Here is a 13,612-nt window from a genome sequence, read left to right on the forward strand (position 1 = left end):
TTAGCTATTTTTACATGAAAAATAATCTAAAAAAAAATTCTATCCATGGAAATCTTCACTGTGACCCCCAACTGCAAGTTCCCTTTTCTTTCAAGTCATTTATCAGTCAATGGATAGTAAAAACTAGTGAGTTTGATTCTTAGCTCTTTTATGTTTTTGTCTCTACTGGTAGTGGGTAGGAAACGAACTGGCACTAAACAAATAATTGTATCAGTTGGGATTCTTTAAGTTTCAAGTACAAGCAACATTAGGTCTCAGGAAAATGACTGGTCTCATTCAAGGACTTGGGTCAAGTAGCAGAGTGTGGATTCTGTTATCTCAGGCCAAGTTCTGTGAAAAATGCCAGTTGGTAGTTTGATAGGGATTGCATTGAATCTGTAGATTGCTTTGGGTAGTAGAGTCATTTTCACAAGATCTGGTCTTAAAATGGGAGGGAAGGTCACTCTTCAGAAGGATGGGAAGTATATTAGATAAATAATACCTGTTCGCTAATAGTAGTATTAAAAATAGGTAGCTTTGTAAAATGAATTGTGCCAAACACTTTTAAAATTCATTTAATCCTCACAACCATCACCATGAGATAAGTATGTTAATTCAGTTTTTCAAAGGTGAAAATGAGGTACAGATAAAATAATTTGCCCAAGATCCCATGACTTGTAAGTGGCAGACCTATGATTTGAACCCAGGTATCTTGACTCTAGGCATAACTGTGTACCACAAGAATGAAATTAATAATAGGAGAACAACAAACCGAAACATGATAAGGTTGATCTTTATGTGCAAGAAGGAACATTGCTGGTGCAAAGGCAAGCTGCTAAATAGTATTAGAGTGTGATTTTTTTTAAATCTTAAAAACAACAGTAACAACAACTCTGCAAAAATACAGAAGCCGAAAACAAACCTATAAATATGTATTGGATATAAATACATCTATATAGGGATTAATATCAAAACATTAACATTGGTTATCTCTGCAAAGGGGATTGGGATGCTGGAGACAGAAAAGAGGGTAATTTCAAACCCTATAATTTACATAGAATCTGGATAATTTAAAAATAGGTATCATAAAGAAATAACCTGATGGGGAAAAAAAAAGGAAAAGCAAAATGCCTAGATGACAAAAATTAAATATGAAAATTGAAAGTTGGTTCTAAATCATTCCTGTATCTTCATTTTGCTGTCACTTAAGGATATGACTAGTTTTCCTATCCTTTCCCAATTGGGTAGAGAGTGTAGCACATGCTTTTCTCCTAAAATAATGTGGACAAGGCAACTTTTTCAGATTGTGTACTAATGGTTCATATATATATATATATATATATCCCCCTAAGTCCTGTGTGATCTTTAAAAAAAATAACTACAAACTATTTCAAGTTTGCTAAAACCTGGAGTAAAACTTGTTTTCAAACCAGTGTGTACTACAAACACAAGTGATGCTTCCTATAAATCTCCCCAATCCGATCTTCATTTCTTGATTCCCACCAGCAAACCTGTGTATTTTATTTTTTCTATATTTACAGCCATAATACATAGTGTCACTTTGCATATTTTATATTTTATATAAGCATCATAAAGTAAGCATTGTTCCATTGTTTTCTTATTATTTTTGACATGTATCCATGTGATATGCGTAACTCTAATTTGTTCATTTTGACTGTTGTACAAAAGTCTGTTATATGAATATACTATCAATGTTTAGCACTGGTTAGGACTCCTTTCTGCTGTTTATATACAAGGCTGCCATGAACATTTTTATGTCTCCTTAAGCACACACATAAGTACTTCTTTAAGGTAACATGATAAGACATCTTTAATTTTACTAGATATTGCCAATTTGATGGTTGTGCCAGTGTATTTTCCCACCGACAGTAAGAGTTCCCATTGCTTCACTGCCCTTGACAACACTTGCTATTTTGAAACTTACATTTTTACTAATTTGATGGGTGTGATGTGGTACACTTCCTTGTGTTCTTGTGTTTCCTTGATTATTACTGAAGAGTATTTTTTTCCATATGTTTGTTAGCCTTTCAGATTTCCTCTTGTAAGAAATACCCTTTGTTTTTTAAGTGTGTGCATATTTCTATTCAGTAGTCTTTTCATGAGTCTTAGAAATGTTTACATTTTTATAAATTAACGCTTATATATATATTAAAAACATTTTGTGGCTTATTTTTTCATTTTTACAGTACTTAATGTACATATAAGTTTTAAATTTTAATATTTGTAATGTGTCATATCTTTTATGACTGTGCCTTTGTCTTATTTAAGTAATTTTCCTATGCTGAGGTCTGAAAAATGTTGAATATGTTCATCTAAGTTTTAAAATACTGCTCTTAAAAGCTGTCTTTAACTCAAATATATTTGTTTATGGTTTGAGTTAGGAATCCAAACGTATTGTGTTCCAAGTGGATGATCAAACACAGTTTTTCAAAAAGTCACTCCTTTCCCTATTGGTTTATAATGACATAACTTAGGTTTCCATACATGAGGGTCTCTTCAAGTCTGATTCAAGGAAATAGCAGCAATATTTAACTTAATGTGTACTTGCCGTGTGTCAGGAACTCTGCTAAGCATGTTATGCATTTTGGAGTTAGAATAATACATGGGCTCATACACACCAGGGAGCCCTGATAAATGGTCGGTCTTACTATATTACTTATTTGTTTACTGGCTGATGGAGATGTGTTCATCAGGCGAAGTGCACAAATATGCTGATTGACACAAACTGAATTTTAAAAAGCATCCCAAATATATAACTTGCTTTTATTAAACAGGGGAAAAAGCAACACATTTTCCAAAGAGGCAGATATCCCAGTAGCTTTAGTAAAAACCAACATAACATCAGTTTGTTTGACAAGGCTTTTAGAATAAGTGAGCAGTTAAATTTTAAAATTTTAAAGTAGGAATTGAACATCAACAAGCTCTAGACCCCAGAACAGTTACAAGCCAACAAATTAGGCATTGTTTTGCTTAACAACTTTAGCTTTAATGTAAATATATATTACTATTCAGAATATTAGCATCTGAACTACATAATGACTATCACTTTAATTAAAACCAGGATTTCTGAAACCTTAATGTTTATGTTTAGAGGATGGGGTACCCACCCCATAACATGTTATATCCATCAATGGAATATTTATTATGGGCTTTAATATAACATAAACATTTCCAATTAAACTGTAACATTGAGGCAGCAAATGTCAGATCTATGTTTGCCTAGTTATTTATGTGTCATACAAATATAAGTCTACGAGTCTTAATTTATCCCTTCGTCTAAGTCACGATTGTAGAGAATGTGTAAATAAGTGAAATCAACAAAAGGTGACTGTTTCTCATTTGAGAAAAATGAAAGTCATTAACACCTTGTCTTAAAGTTCTAAAGCAGCATATTCAGTTCTTAAGGCAAAAAAGGCCAAAGATATTATTATAAATTATAAATTCTGGTAATTCTTCTTTTGGCATTAAAAGCCACAGCACAAGTTCTTATGCTTTAATAGATAATATATTAGTGTACATCTGAACATACATTTGCTAACATTCTCCATCAGTATGAAGTCGTTCTGTGCAATAGCGCTGATGAAGTGCGGCATGGCAGGGCAACATTTAATGGCCATCCTGGGCATCAAGGCATATGGAGTGGCTGAATCTTGACCTTCCATTCACAGATACTGTATTTGATGGAACTGTAACCTAAGAGAAAGAAACACACTTTGCACCCATCAATTTAAAATGGGACAGCTGTCTAATTTTCAATTTTCAACAATTACCACATTTTAACTTCTACTTAATTGTAAATGCTAACATTTAGTATTTATTATTCAATAAATTTCAAATAATCAAGAATAAATGTTCATTCTACCATGAAATTAAAAATGAGTTATTTCCACAGCAAACAAGTTAAATAATCCATTAACACACCTTAGTCTTTACAAAACTACCAAATCAACTCAAAGGACAAGAGCACAAGCAGACTGCAAGCCAAGCAGTTAAAGCGCATTTTTAGCTAGATTAATTCTGGCTCCCCCAAAGTACCTTGGGGAATGTAGAAAAATAAAGCAAATTCCACAAAGCCATGAATTCTATAATTTTCATATTGATGATATATATTAACTTGAAGTTACTCTCCCAGGTACCCCTCATTTATAAGAAAAACTAGCTTTGGTTTTTAAAATGCCTTCATTTGAAAGGATAAAAAAGTCAAACCTATGACTGTTTTGCCAAAACAAATGCAGAATGAAAAGGAGTTTATTTACTAGGGAATAAACTCCTAAGTTCCAAAATTCTATGGCAAAGTTTCCTATTTACAAACTGTAAGGGAATAAAAAACACTAAAACAAAATTTCCTAAATAGCTTGAAATTCCAACATTACTTACAGGAATGTAGAAGAAAGTTATCTGGATTCTGAATAGTAAGTAGGTATAATATTTTGAAATATTACATATAAAATATGACAATATTTTAAGAAAAATGGTTCATCTCTTGATCGTAATTTGACCAGTTCAGCTTTATAGCCAAACATTATCCTCTTTTCATAAGAAGAGAACTGAAGTACAAAAGGCCACAGATTCTGCCTAGCAACAGAGTTAGTGAAAAGGAAAATAAAGTTGGCAAATTTAGGTTGGCTTTGGTTTCCTGGTGCTTCATTTCTTGCCTTTTACTAAACAAAGATAGATCATCTAAACTAATCAATTTTCTTGACTGTCTTATGAACCCAGGATGGAGTAGAGTGGTTGACACCATCCACCTGAAATAAAATAGCTAAGCAGAAAAGTTGCCACCAAGGGAAGGAACACTTACTTATCGGCACCCTATTCAGTACTCATGTGGGGCTACTTTCCAAGTACAGCCAACAAACAGACAGGTAATGGCTTTTTATGTAATCTTGGTCTGAAAAGTCTCTGTGTGTGTGAGGGGTTATTTTTGTAATTCTTGCCAAAGTTGCAGTTCTCATATTCTTTGTAAAGTAAAAGAGAGTAAATTTGGTTTAAGCATTTAAAAAACATACTGATGGTTCTAAATGTCTACAAGTAAAAGATGTTAATTGTAACATCATTTATAGAGTGAAAAACTAGAATCCAGTTAAATGTCTACCAGTAAGGAGCAAATAAGCTATGGTTCATTCATACAGTCAAATACTATGTTGTCTTTTTTTTTTTTTGGCCGCGCCGTGCCACGCAACTTGTGGGATCTTAGTTCCCTGACCAGGGATCGAACATGGGCCCTCGGCAGTGAGAGCTCAGAGTCCTAACCACTGGACCACCAGGGAATTCCAAATACTACATAGTCTTAAAAGAATAGCATAGATATGTATGTAATAAAAGGGAAAGCTTCAAGAGATAGATATATATTTAATAGTGTTTTACAGAGGATTCCATTTTTGTTAGAAAAAATAAATGTTTATATACTACAAAAGTGGTCTGAAAGGTTACACTGTACTCTATCCAGAGCAGTTACTCTGGGGGGAAATGGTATTTTGTTATTTAAAAATTTGTTTACTTAAACTTCAAACATGAGAGATATCATTAGAATACTATTCTATGAATTTTTTGAGGTCAGAGACCTTGTCTATTTTAATGCCACTTCATACCTACTTCATACTCATAGTTATTTTAGTGCCTGGTGAGTGTAACTCAATGACTATTTCTTAGATGAAATATGGTAACTTTTTACAAACATTTATGAAGTATAAAAGTATTGCTTGAATTTTTTGAACAGTGACCATAGGACACTAGTAATAAAGATATCTTTAAAAAGTAACTTTAAGAATTTACTGATGTAAGCATCTACTAGTTGACTGTCTACCCTTGAAGTTCAAGAAATTTTCAGCAATATTCACATAGCTTTCTTACTAAGAAACCATCATTTATTTTTACTTTTAAAATACATGGAAAGAGGTGCCAACCTGAAACACTTGGACTGTTCAAATTCAAACCAAGGAAATATGAATAAAAAGCAGACTAATTAAAAATAAGCCAGGAAGATCCTGGGTGACTTATCCAGGTTTTCTCTTCCCTCCAGATTTCTATCTAGCTAACGATAAGTTTTATTTTCTGAGGAAACACTTAATACCAAGCACTAAATATCATTCATCAGTTTACTTTCAGACTTTTATTTTTACAAACCTATATTCTCCTTATAATAGTGTAATAACCTCAGTAAGTCAAGCACCAACAAGAACCAAAAGCGGCCAAAGAAGTTCTTGTGTCAACACAAGTCAATGAGAGTAGATGACTTAATCTCTTATTCTCTGAAAACAATTTGCTGTCATACATACATCTTAATGTCAAACACATTTTATAAAATACTGTGCTAGATTTATTAATGCTTTATATGAAGACAAGACAAATCACTTTGACTGTATGTGGGTTGACTTGGGGGTAAGGCATGGGAAAAAAGCCTTAAGGAACATGAAAATTCACAACTACATTTACACTAGAGCAATCAACTAGATAATTGTTCTAATGTGAACCAACTATTTAATGAAGGTTAATTGCTCAAGTATGAACAAGAGCCATAAGGCAGGTTGGTACCTGGAGTAAAACTGAACATTTGGGTGCCAAAATACAGGCAAACACGGAGCCAACTTTCTGATGAACAACCTAAACCCACTGTCAAAATCACTGGAGATTTTATTTGGCACTATAACTGTTGTTCTATAAAAGAAATGTTAGAATGTAAAACAAACCAGAAGAAATGTTCAGAACAGGACAGAAATGTGGGACTTAAGCAAAGATCACAAGAAATTAGAGCATGCTTGTGTCCATTTTTACCACCTGCAATTTTTTGAAATATAATACATGTACAGAGAAGTGCACTGTACAGCCCAATGAAAACAAAGACATATATATGCAGCCCACCACCCAGGTCAAGAGAATACTCCCTACTCCAGCTCCCTACTGATCTTGTCTTTATTTAAAATTTTGACTTTATCATGGATTTTTGCATTAATTTGTACATTTTAAAATATTGCATTAAGATAATATTTATCTTGATTACTAATTTTTTTAGTTCCCTCTTAAATTTTGTGCCCGTCTTGCTCTAATACGCCCCCAACAGCACTTTTTCTTCCCCTCTGGAAGTAACCCTATTGTGATTTTTGTAATTACTTCCTCACTTTTAAAAATAATTGCCACCTATGCATGCATCACTGAATAATTTAGTTTTGCATGCTGTCAACTTTACATATCTTTTTATATCTCTATCTACATTGTTCTGTTGTGTGTATTTTATCCAATTTATTGCCATTTGATAGTCCATGCTTTGAATATACCACTAGTCTACCATTTTTGGATATTAAGGTTATATGTATTTGGAGCTATTACAAACAATATTCTTCTGAGTCTTGGTATATAAAAACACATTTTTTAGCACATATAAGTAGAAGTGAAGGTGCTGATCATGGAGTGTAGATATCATGAACTCTACTAGACCCTGTGTCTTTCTTCAGAGGGAAGAAAAAGGATTATGTAAGGAATTTTCATTAAACAGAGTTTAGGAGCTGACACTGTAGGGAGTCAGAGCTATCAATAACCTACTGAAAGAGAGAAAATTTAGACTCAATAGAACCTAAAGTAATGAGTTATAAACAGGATACAATTATAGGATCATCATTTAGGGCCTGCTTTCTTTGTTGATTCACATCCAGCTCATTCTGGAAGCAATGAGAATTTTATACGTGAAGAGACTGCCAATTCGGAGCCCATAAGACACCAAGTATACAGCTGCTTGCCTGTAAAATTCTGTTGGCCTAAAAGGCATTTACAACTTAATGCACTGTTTTCTGCAGTTAGTTTACTGAAACTGATTAATATATCCACTGACTTAGTACAAAGGCACTGTGGTTATTTTCTGTTCTCCCATGAGCCTGAGGTACCACTGTTTCTCAGTCCCAGGCTATGAACACCCAGAAGGCAGAGGCTTCATTTTATTCAATTTTGTATCCGCAGTATCTAGTACAATGTTTGGTATTTTTCTGCTTTAAAAAAATATTTATCAAATTTATTGAATTGAGAACTTTGAAACTCATCCTTACAATTTATAAGATTAGAAACAGAATTAGAAATAGAATTATTTTCATAAATGAGAATGTAGTTTATTTACAGGGACATACTCCCCACACACACACAAAATATAGATGTCATGACCTGTGAAATACCAATTTCAATATTCCTTTTGGTTTTTTTTGTTTTTTTGCTGCCTGGCACCTTAATTTAAACTCTACCAATAATCTACAAAATTCAAACCTACTCCCCTGAATTATTCCTTCATGTTTCCTCCACTCCTGACAGCACACAATATTTTGCCTTGTCACCATGTGTGCCCAGATGGGAGCGCCAAGTCCTCTGTGGGAACAGCCGTCACTCAGGGCTCCACTGAAACCCATCCAGGAAGTTGGCTGACACAGGCAAGGCTGGCTGTGTAGACACGCGAGGATGCCTCCCCCTTTTTCTATCTTTGCAGCATTCCTGTTCCTTGGCAGATTTCGTTTTTGTTGAGTTCAGTGTTTTGCTCAACAAGTCTCTTACTCTTCTCTAAATAGCTTCTAAAATGATTAGAGAAGGAATTCACAAAATGAAATGCCTAGGGAGTCAGTGAAATAATGAGTACTTGTCTTGTCTTGGGTGTTGAGGAACTTGCAACCAAGATGACTAAGGGAAGAACAAGAAAGACATTTAGGGAAACTACAGCCTCTGGGAGGTCCAAGTGAGGATGCCAGGCTCAAGGCTGCACCACATCCTCTTTCAGAGGATGAAGGCGACAAAGGGAGGAAACTCTTCTGCACATAATTCCCTGTGACGCTTTTTGGTGTTTGCCCAAGAAAGGGGCACACCTCCTTGCTCTCCTACATCCAGGAGAAGCTAGACTCTGGCAGGGCATTATTAAGATTGGAATTTCTGCATTAGGTCTCATCTAAATTCTCTAGATTTTCCCTACATTATTTTGGTTTAGCCTATAAAACTCCTCCCCGCTGCCCAACCACCCAATCCCACGTATGGTAGCAACTGATTACTGTAGGAGCGATGACTGAAAACTTGCAGGCTCCTACAATAGTGCAGCTTTTCTGGAATAAAGGAGGGACTTTCTTTCCAAAAGACTCTTTCTTGCTGTGCTAACACAATTTTTTAAAATAAGAGTCCAAGGCACTTTCTATATATAGATATATAATAATGAGCAAAACTCGTGTTCTGCACCTGGCCCATGTTTTGGAAAACAGACCTGACATATTTTTAAGTACTCTCTCAGCTTATACTTCAAAAATGACCCCTGACATAAAAGAGTAACTTCTGGCATCTTCCCTATTCAGACTTAAAAGCCAGAAAACAATTTCCCCTAAGTATGAGTTTGACAATGTTGAAAATAAACCCACTGTCACCCATCTGATAAAGAAAACTTACCCTTTTCAACTTGGCAGCAGCCTCTCCAGAACGAATTGCAGTCAGCAGACTCTGTCGGATCTGTTCTGGGTCAGAGCTTTGGAATGTTGAAGAACTTTGTCTCTTAAGGGTGAATGATGGGCCGTCAGTCAGAGATGGCGTTTGGGGATTCTGTTCATTATGTGCAGAGTTATTTTCCTATAAAAATAAATGAAATAATTATATGAATACCAGGTGAAGAGTGGGCCATTATGCAAAACATTTTCATCATCAATAGCTCTTTAAGAACCACCATTTGCCTCACTGGTGTTTTATTAGACTCAGCTCTGTTTCCTCATCCACTGAGTTATCTCTGCTGCCAGAGCTCAGCTGGAAGATGAGGGCATTTCTTTCCCTCATCTTGAACTCAGGAGGCTAAGGAAGGAAAGTGATACCTCTTTTTGTTTCACAAATGTAGTGGTAATTTTACTGTCCTTGAGTAAATAAAATAATGCCGATTTCTCCAGTGGAGTTGGCTAGAAGAGCCAAAGTAATAATACAAATTCCACAGACAAAAAATAAAATACACCATTTTCATAGTTCCAATATATTAGTGTTGTGAAATTATTTTTGATGGTACAAATGGACAAATATTGGTAATTTCATACTTGTTGAACCTAATGTATCTTCTAATAAAGGAATATTAGTGACTATTTAACAGCTTATTTTGTGTTTCTGGAAGTCACAGGGGCTAACTGATGGCCATGTTTTCTTTATTTTTCTCATGAGACTAAAAATAAATATTAGAAATTTCCAAATTTAAGAATCAAAAATTTAATTAAACTTCCTAGGAAGGAATATTTAGTAACTGATTTAACTGGCAACTGTATTCAAACAATCTTAAAAATGTCTTTTTCGAACTGCCAGATGAGTATCTTTATAAAAGATGAGCTAAACAGAACTCAGGCAATGGCTCAAAAACTGTATTATCTCCATCAAGCTTCTGTTGTTTAGAAATGGTATTCCATTCTAAGAAAAAAACTCAGGCTTTATTCCCAAGTAAAGAATTAATCTCTGCATCATATATCTCTTCCTGATATGATATCAAAGTAATAAACATAAATGTGAAAATATATGAAGAAATATTTTTCAAGGTAAATATTGTTTTAAAATTATGGAAAAGTTTTTAGTCTTTACTTGGCAATATGGTTAATGTTCTGTTACTCTGGGAGTGTTTGAAGAAATAGTATAAAATGCTTCTGGAACTGTCATACAAATATGAAAGTATTCTTTAAACACTATCAGAGTAAAAGTACACAATGTATTTTTTAAAAATTGCATGGGGATTATCATAATTCATACTGTGAATTTCTTCCTGACTATACTACTTGAATCTAGCAAATTATATCATTAGTTGATCAAACATGAAGTCAACAAATCCCTTTTTTGTACACCATTAAGGTTAGATGGTGGTTAAGTGATATTTTGCTCAACATACGTATAATTGGAAAGTTGACACTGAATTAACAAAATGGGAAATAAGAAACTTACCTATTTAAACTCTGGTTTTAATTTAAATTATATATAACAATGTTTGGTAAGCTCAGGTTGAGTGTATATGATAGAAAATACAGAGCTGAGAGATGTTTGGTTATTTTATCTAGTCTTTGATACTGCTTATGTTTTTATGTAATTAAAACTATTTTGCCATTATGGAGAATTGGAAAAGAAAATAAAGTCAACCAGAACATCCAGAAAAGTTATAAACAAATTGAGATAAGCAAAACACAGAAAACTAGAGAGTCAGAAATATAAACTAGTACACTATACAAATGTAGGAGCAAAGAAACTATAAATTTAAATATTTGCTAATGATACAATTATATAATGATTACCTTATAGTAATATCTGATCAAGTTATATGAATTATAATAACTCTGAGAATAAATAATCAGATTCTGTGTATTACTACTCTTTTCTTCCTACAGTAGCTTGATAGTAGATTATGAATTCAGAGTTAAGTAACACACAAACCGACATGCTTTGTTAACCCCGTTTAAACCACGTTGTATAAGAATCCCTTACTTTTAAAAAGGTTACATTTACCTTATCTTTCACACCTGGTTGTGGGACATCCACAAACGTATTTACGGAAGGAATCTTCCCTCCCTCTGTGTCAGTTGGAGCTCGGGCAGATGCACCTCCGACCTCCTCACTGCATGACCCTGTACGACCTTTGCTGAAAGATTGTGACCGTTTCACCACAGCGAGGGCAAACGGTGAAGGAGCAGAGCTGGAGTATGGTCGAGGGGCACCAAAAGTTTTCAGAGTCTTCAGGTTAAGTGTTGCTAACTGACTCTTGGGAAGAGGAACAGGTTTGGGGGCTGTGGGAGGGGGAGAGGCTGCGGGAGCAGGAGAGGTTTCAGTAGGCTTCTGATTGCTGTCATCATCAGTGTTTTGAATGTGTGGCTGTGGAGAAGAGTGAGTTGTTTTACTTAAGGGAGAAAGAGCTGGCTCTGGAGGAGGTATTGTATCCCTTTCCACCTCTTTCTTTATTAGTGCCTTTGGAGTAGGATTAGGGGCAGCTTGAACACTCTTGGCAGCTGCAGATGTCACATAATGACCTGAAACTCTTTTTTGCATCTGCAAGAAAAAAGAACTTGGTTTGGAGTGGGGATTTGAAACCCGAGATTTAAGTTTTGACTCCAAAATACTGTTTATATCTTCCAAATTTGGCACAAAAGGAGCTGTGCCAGTGTCTCTCGTCATTTCGGGAGTAGGTTTCAGAGGATTCGACATTGTGCTGTGGGTAAAGCTCTCCTCACTTTGCACCTGATGCTCTGTTCTCAGGGTAGGCTTTGGTTTCAGGTCTGCTTCTGGCTCCTTTGGGCTTTCAGAAATAACAGGATCTTCTGTTTGGATTGCAGTTACTTTCACATTCTCATGAGTGTCCTTTTCTCCTAAAGTATTTATCTTCTGATCATTTTTATACCCTATGGTTTCCGATTCCCAATCTTTCAATATTTCTAGGGATCTGGGAGGCACTATTTTGTAAGTAGTCATCCCAATTTTGGGTATGTACTCTCTTGTAATTTCATTTGAAGGTTTTGGCTTGGGATTATAGTCTTGTCTGTAAAATGGATAATTCTTTACATAAGAAGCTGTTGAATTTTTATCAGTCCCATCTACAGGAGGCAAAAGATCATCATTACCATGTGCACAAATTGGATCTTTTACGGTGAGTTGCTCTTCTGTATATGTAATTAGGGGGCCCTGACTCCCAAATTCACTTGAGGTATCTAAAGAATCTTGTGGGCTTAAAGATGAGTGTGGAGTTGATTTGTTGTTACTTGAAGTTTGCACACTTCCATCAACTTTGACATCAGACAAATTATGATCTTGGTGATTCCCATCAAAACTGTCACAGGAAGGGATTGTCTGAATTGCTGCATCTTGCATTTTTGTCTTTTCTGCACTAGGTTGAATCAGTTTTTGATCTGGTGCTGATGAAGCAGCAAGATGATTTTCCTTATAACTTCTAGCAGTATCAGTTTTATATGCCTGATAGTTTGATAGTCTGTCAACTTCCATGTCCACATTGTTACTTTTGGCAACACCTGCTACATTGATTTCTGTTCTCCTCATTCCATTTTTCATACTGTCTTCTGTGTTTGTTGGAATGACAATTATTTCATTTTGATCTACTGAGAGAAAAAATATCATAAAGTATATGAAAAAAATAGAAAACCTCAAGTTTTCAACGCCTGCCTCCCCCAAACTGAAACAGGTTGATTTGAATTCTATAGATAATTTTCAGCTACCAATTATACAAAAATTATACAGGTAGTGGCATACAGGGAAAACAGCATGGGCTTTGATATCATAGAGACCTGAATCTGGAATCAGCTTGACTAATTACAACCTGTATGGCCACATCATATTACTTACCCTCTTTGAGCCTCAGTTTGCTCAGATGTAAACAAAAACATGTATTATATATATCATTTATGTAACATGATTATTAGCATAGTGTATTGCCCAAAACAAGTACTCATAGAAGATAGCTATGATTTTTCTTTTAAATAAAGACCATATTTCAGTCATTGTTAAGAATGACAAAAGACATTGACAAATTTAAAAAATGTTTTTATTCTTTTATTTTTTTCCATTTTAATTCTCTGTCTTTTCTATAATACCTAGTATATTTACATTTTATACCTAACATTAAAAGGGAAACAATCCCAGCAAATGCTAT

General features: G+C 34.7%; 1 protein-coding gene across 6 annotated transcripts in view; it reads right to left on the minus strand.

Annotated features, from left to right (window-relative positions):
• Positions 1–2,397: 2,397 nt before the first annotated feature.
• The window catches only part of COBLL1 (cordon-bleu WH2 repeat protein like 1), a 166,534-nt gene continuing 155,319 nt past the window's right edge, over positions 2,398–13,612 (minus strand). Inside the window, exons 11-13 of one of the 6 annotated variants that reach the window (XM_024122287.3) lie at positions 11,464–13,061; positions 9,400–9,576; positions 2,398–3,693 (exon numbers count right to left, since the gene is read on the minus strand). In XM_024122287.3, the coding sequence (XP_023978055.1) occupies positions 3,607–3,693; positions 9,400–9,576; positions 11,464–13,061 (1,862 nt within the window). In that variant the 3' untranslated portion in view covers positions 2,398–3,606. The remainder of the gene's footprint in view (positions 3,694–9,399; positions 9,577–11,463; positions 13,062–13,612) is intronic. The other 5 variants (XM_055088218.1, XM_024122283.3, XM_024122286.3 and 2 more) reach the window with 5 other exon arrangements.

This window comes from Physeter macrocephalus, chromosome 2 (assembly GCF_002837175.3).
Source record: "Physeter macrocephalus isolate SW-GA chromosome 2, ASM283717v5, whole genome shotgun sequence".
Lineage (NCBI taxonomy): Eukaryota > Metazoa > Chordata > Mammalia > Artiodactyla > Physeteridae > Physeter > Physeter macrocephalus.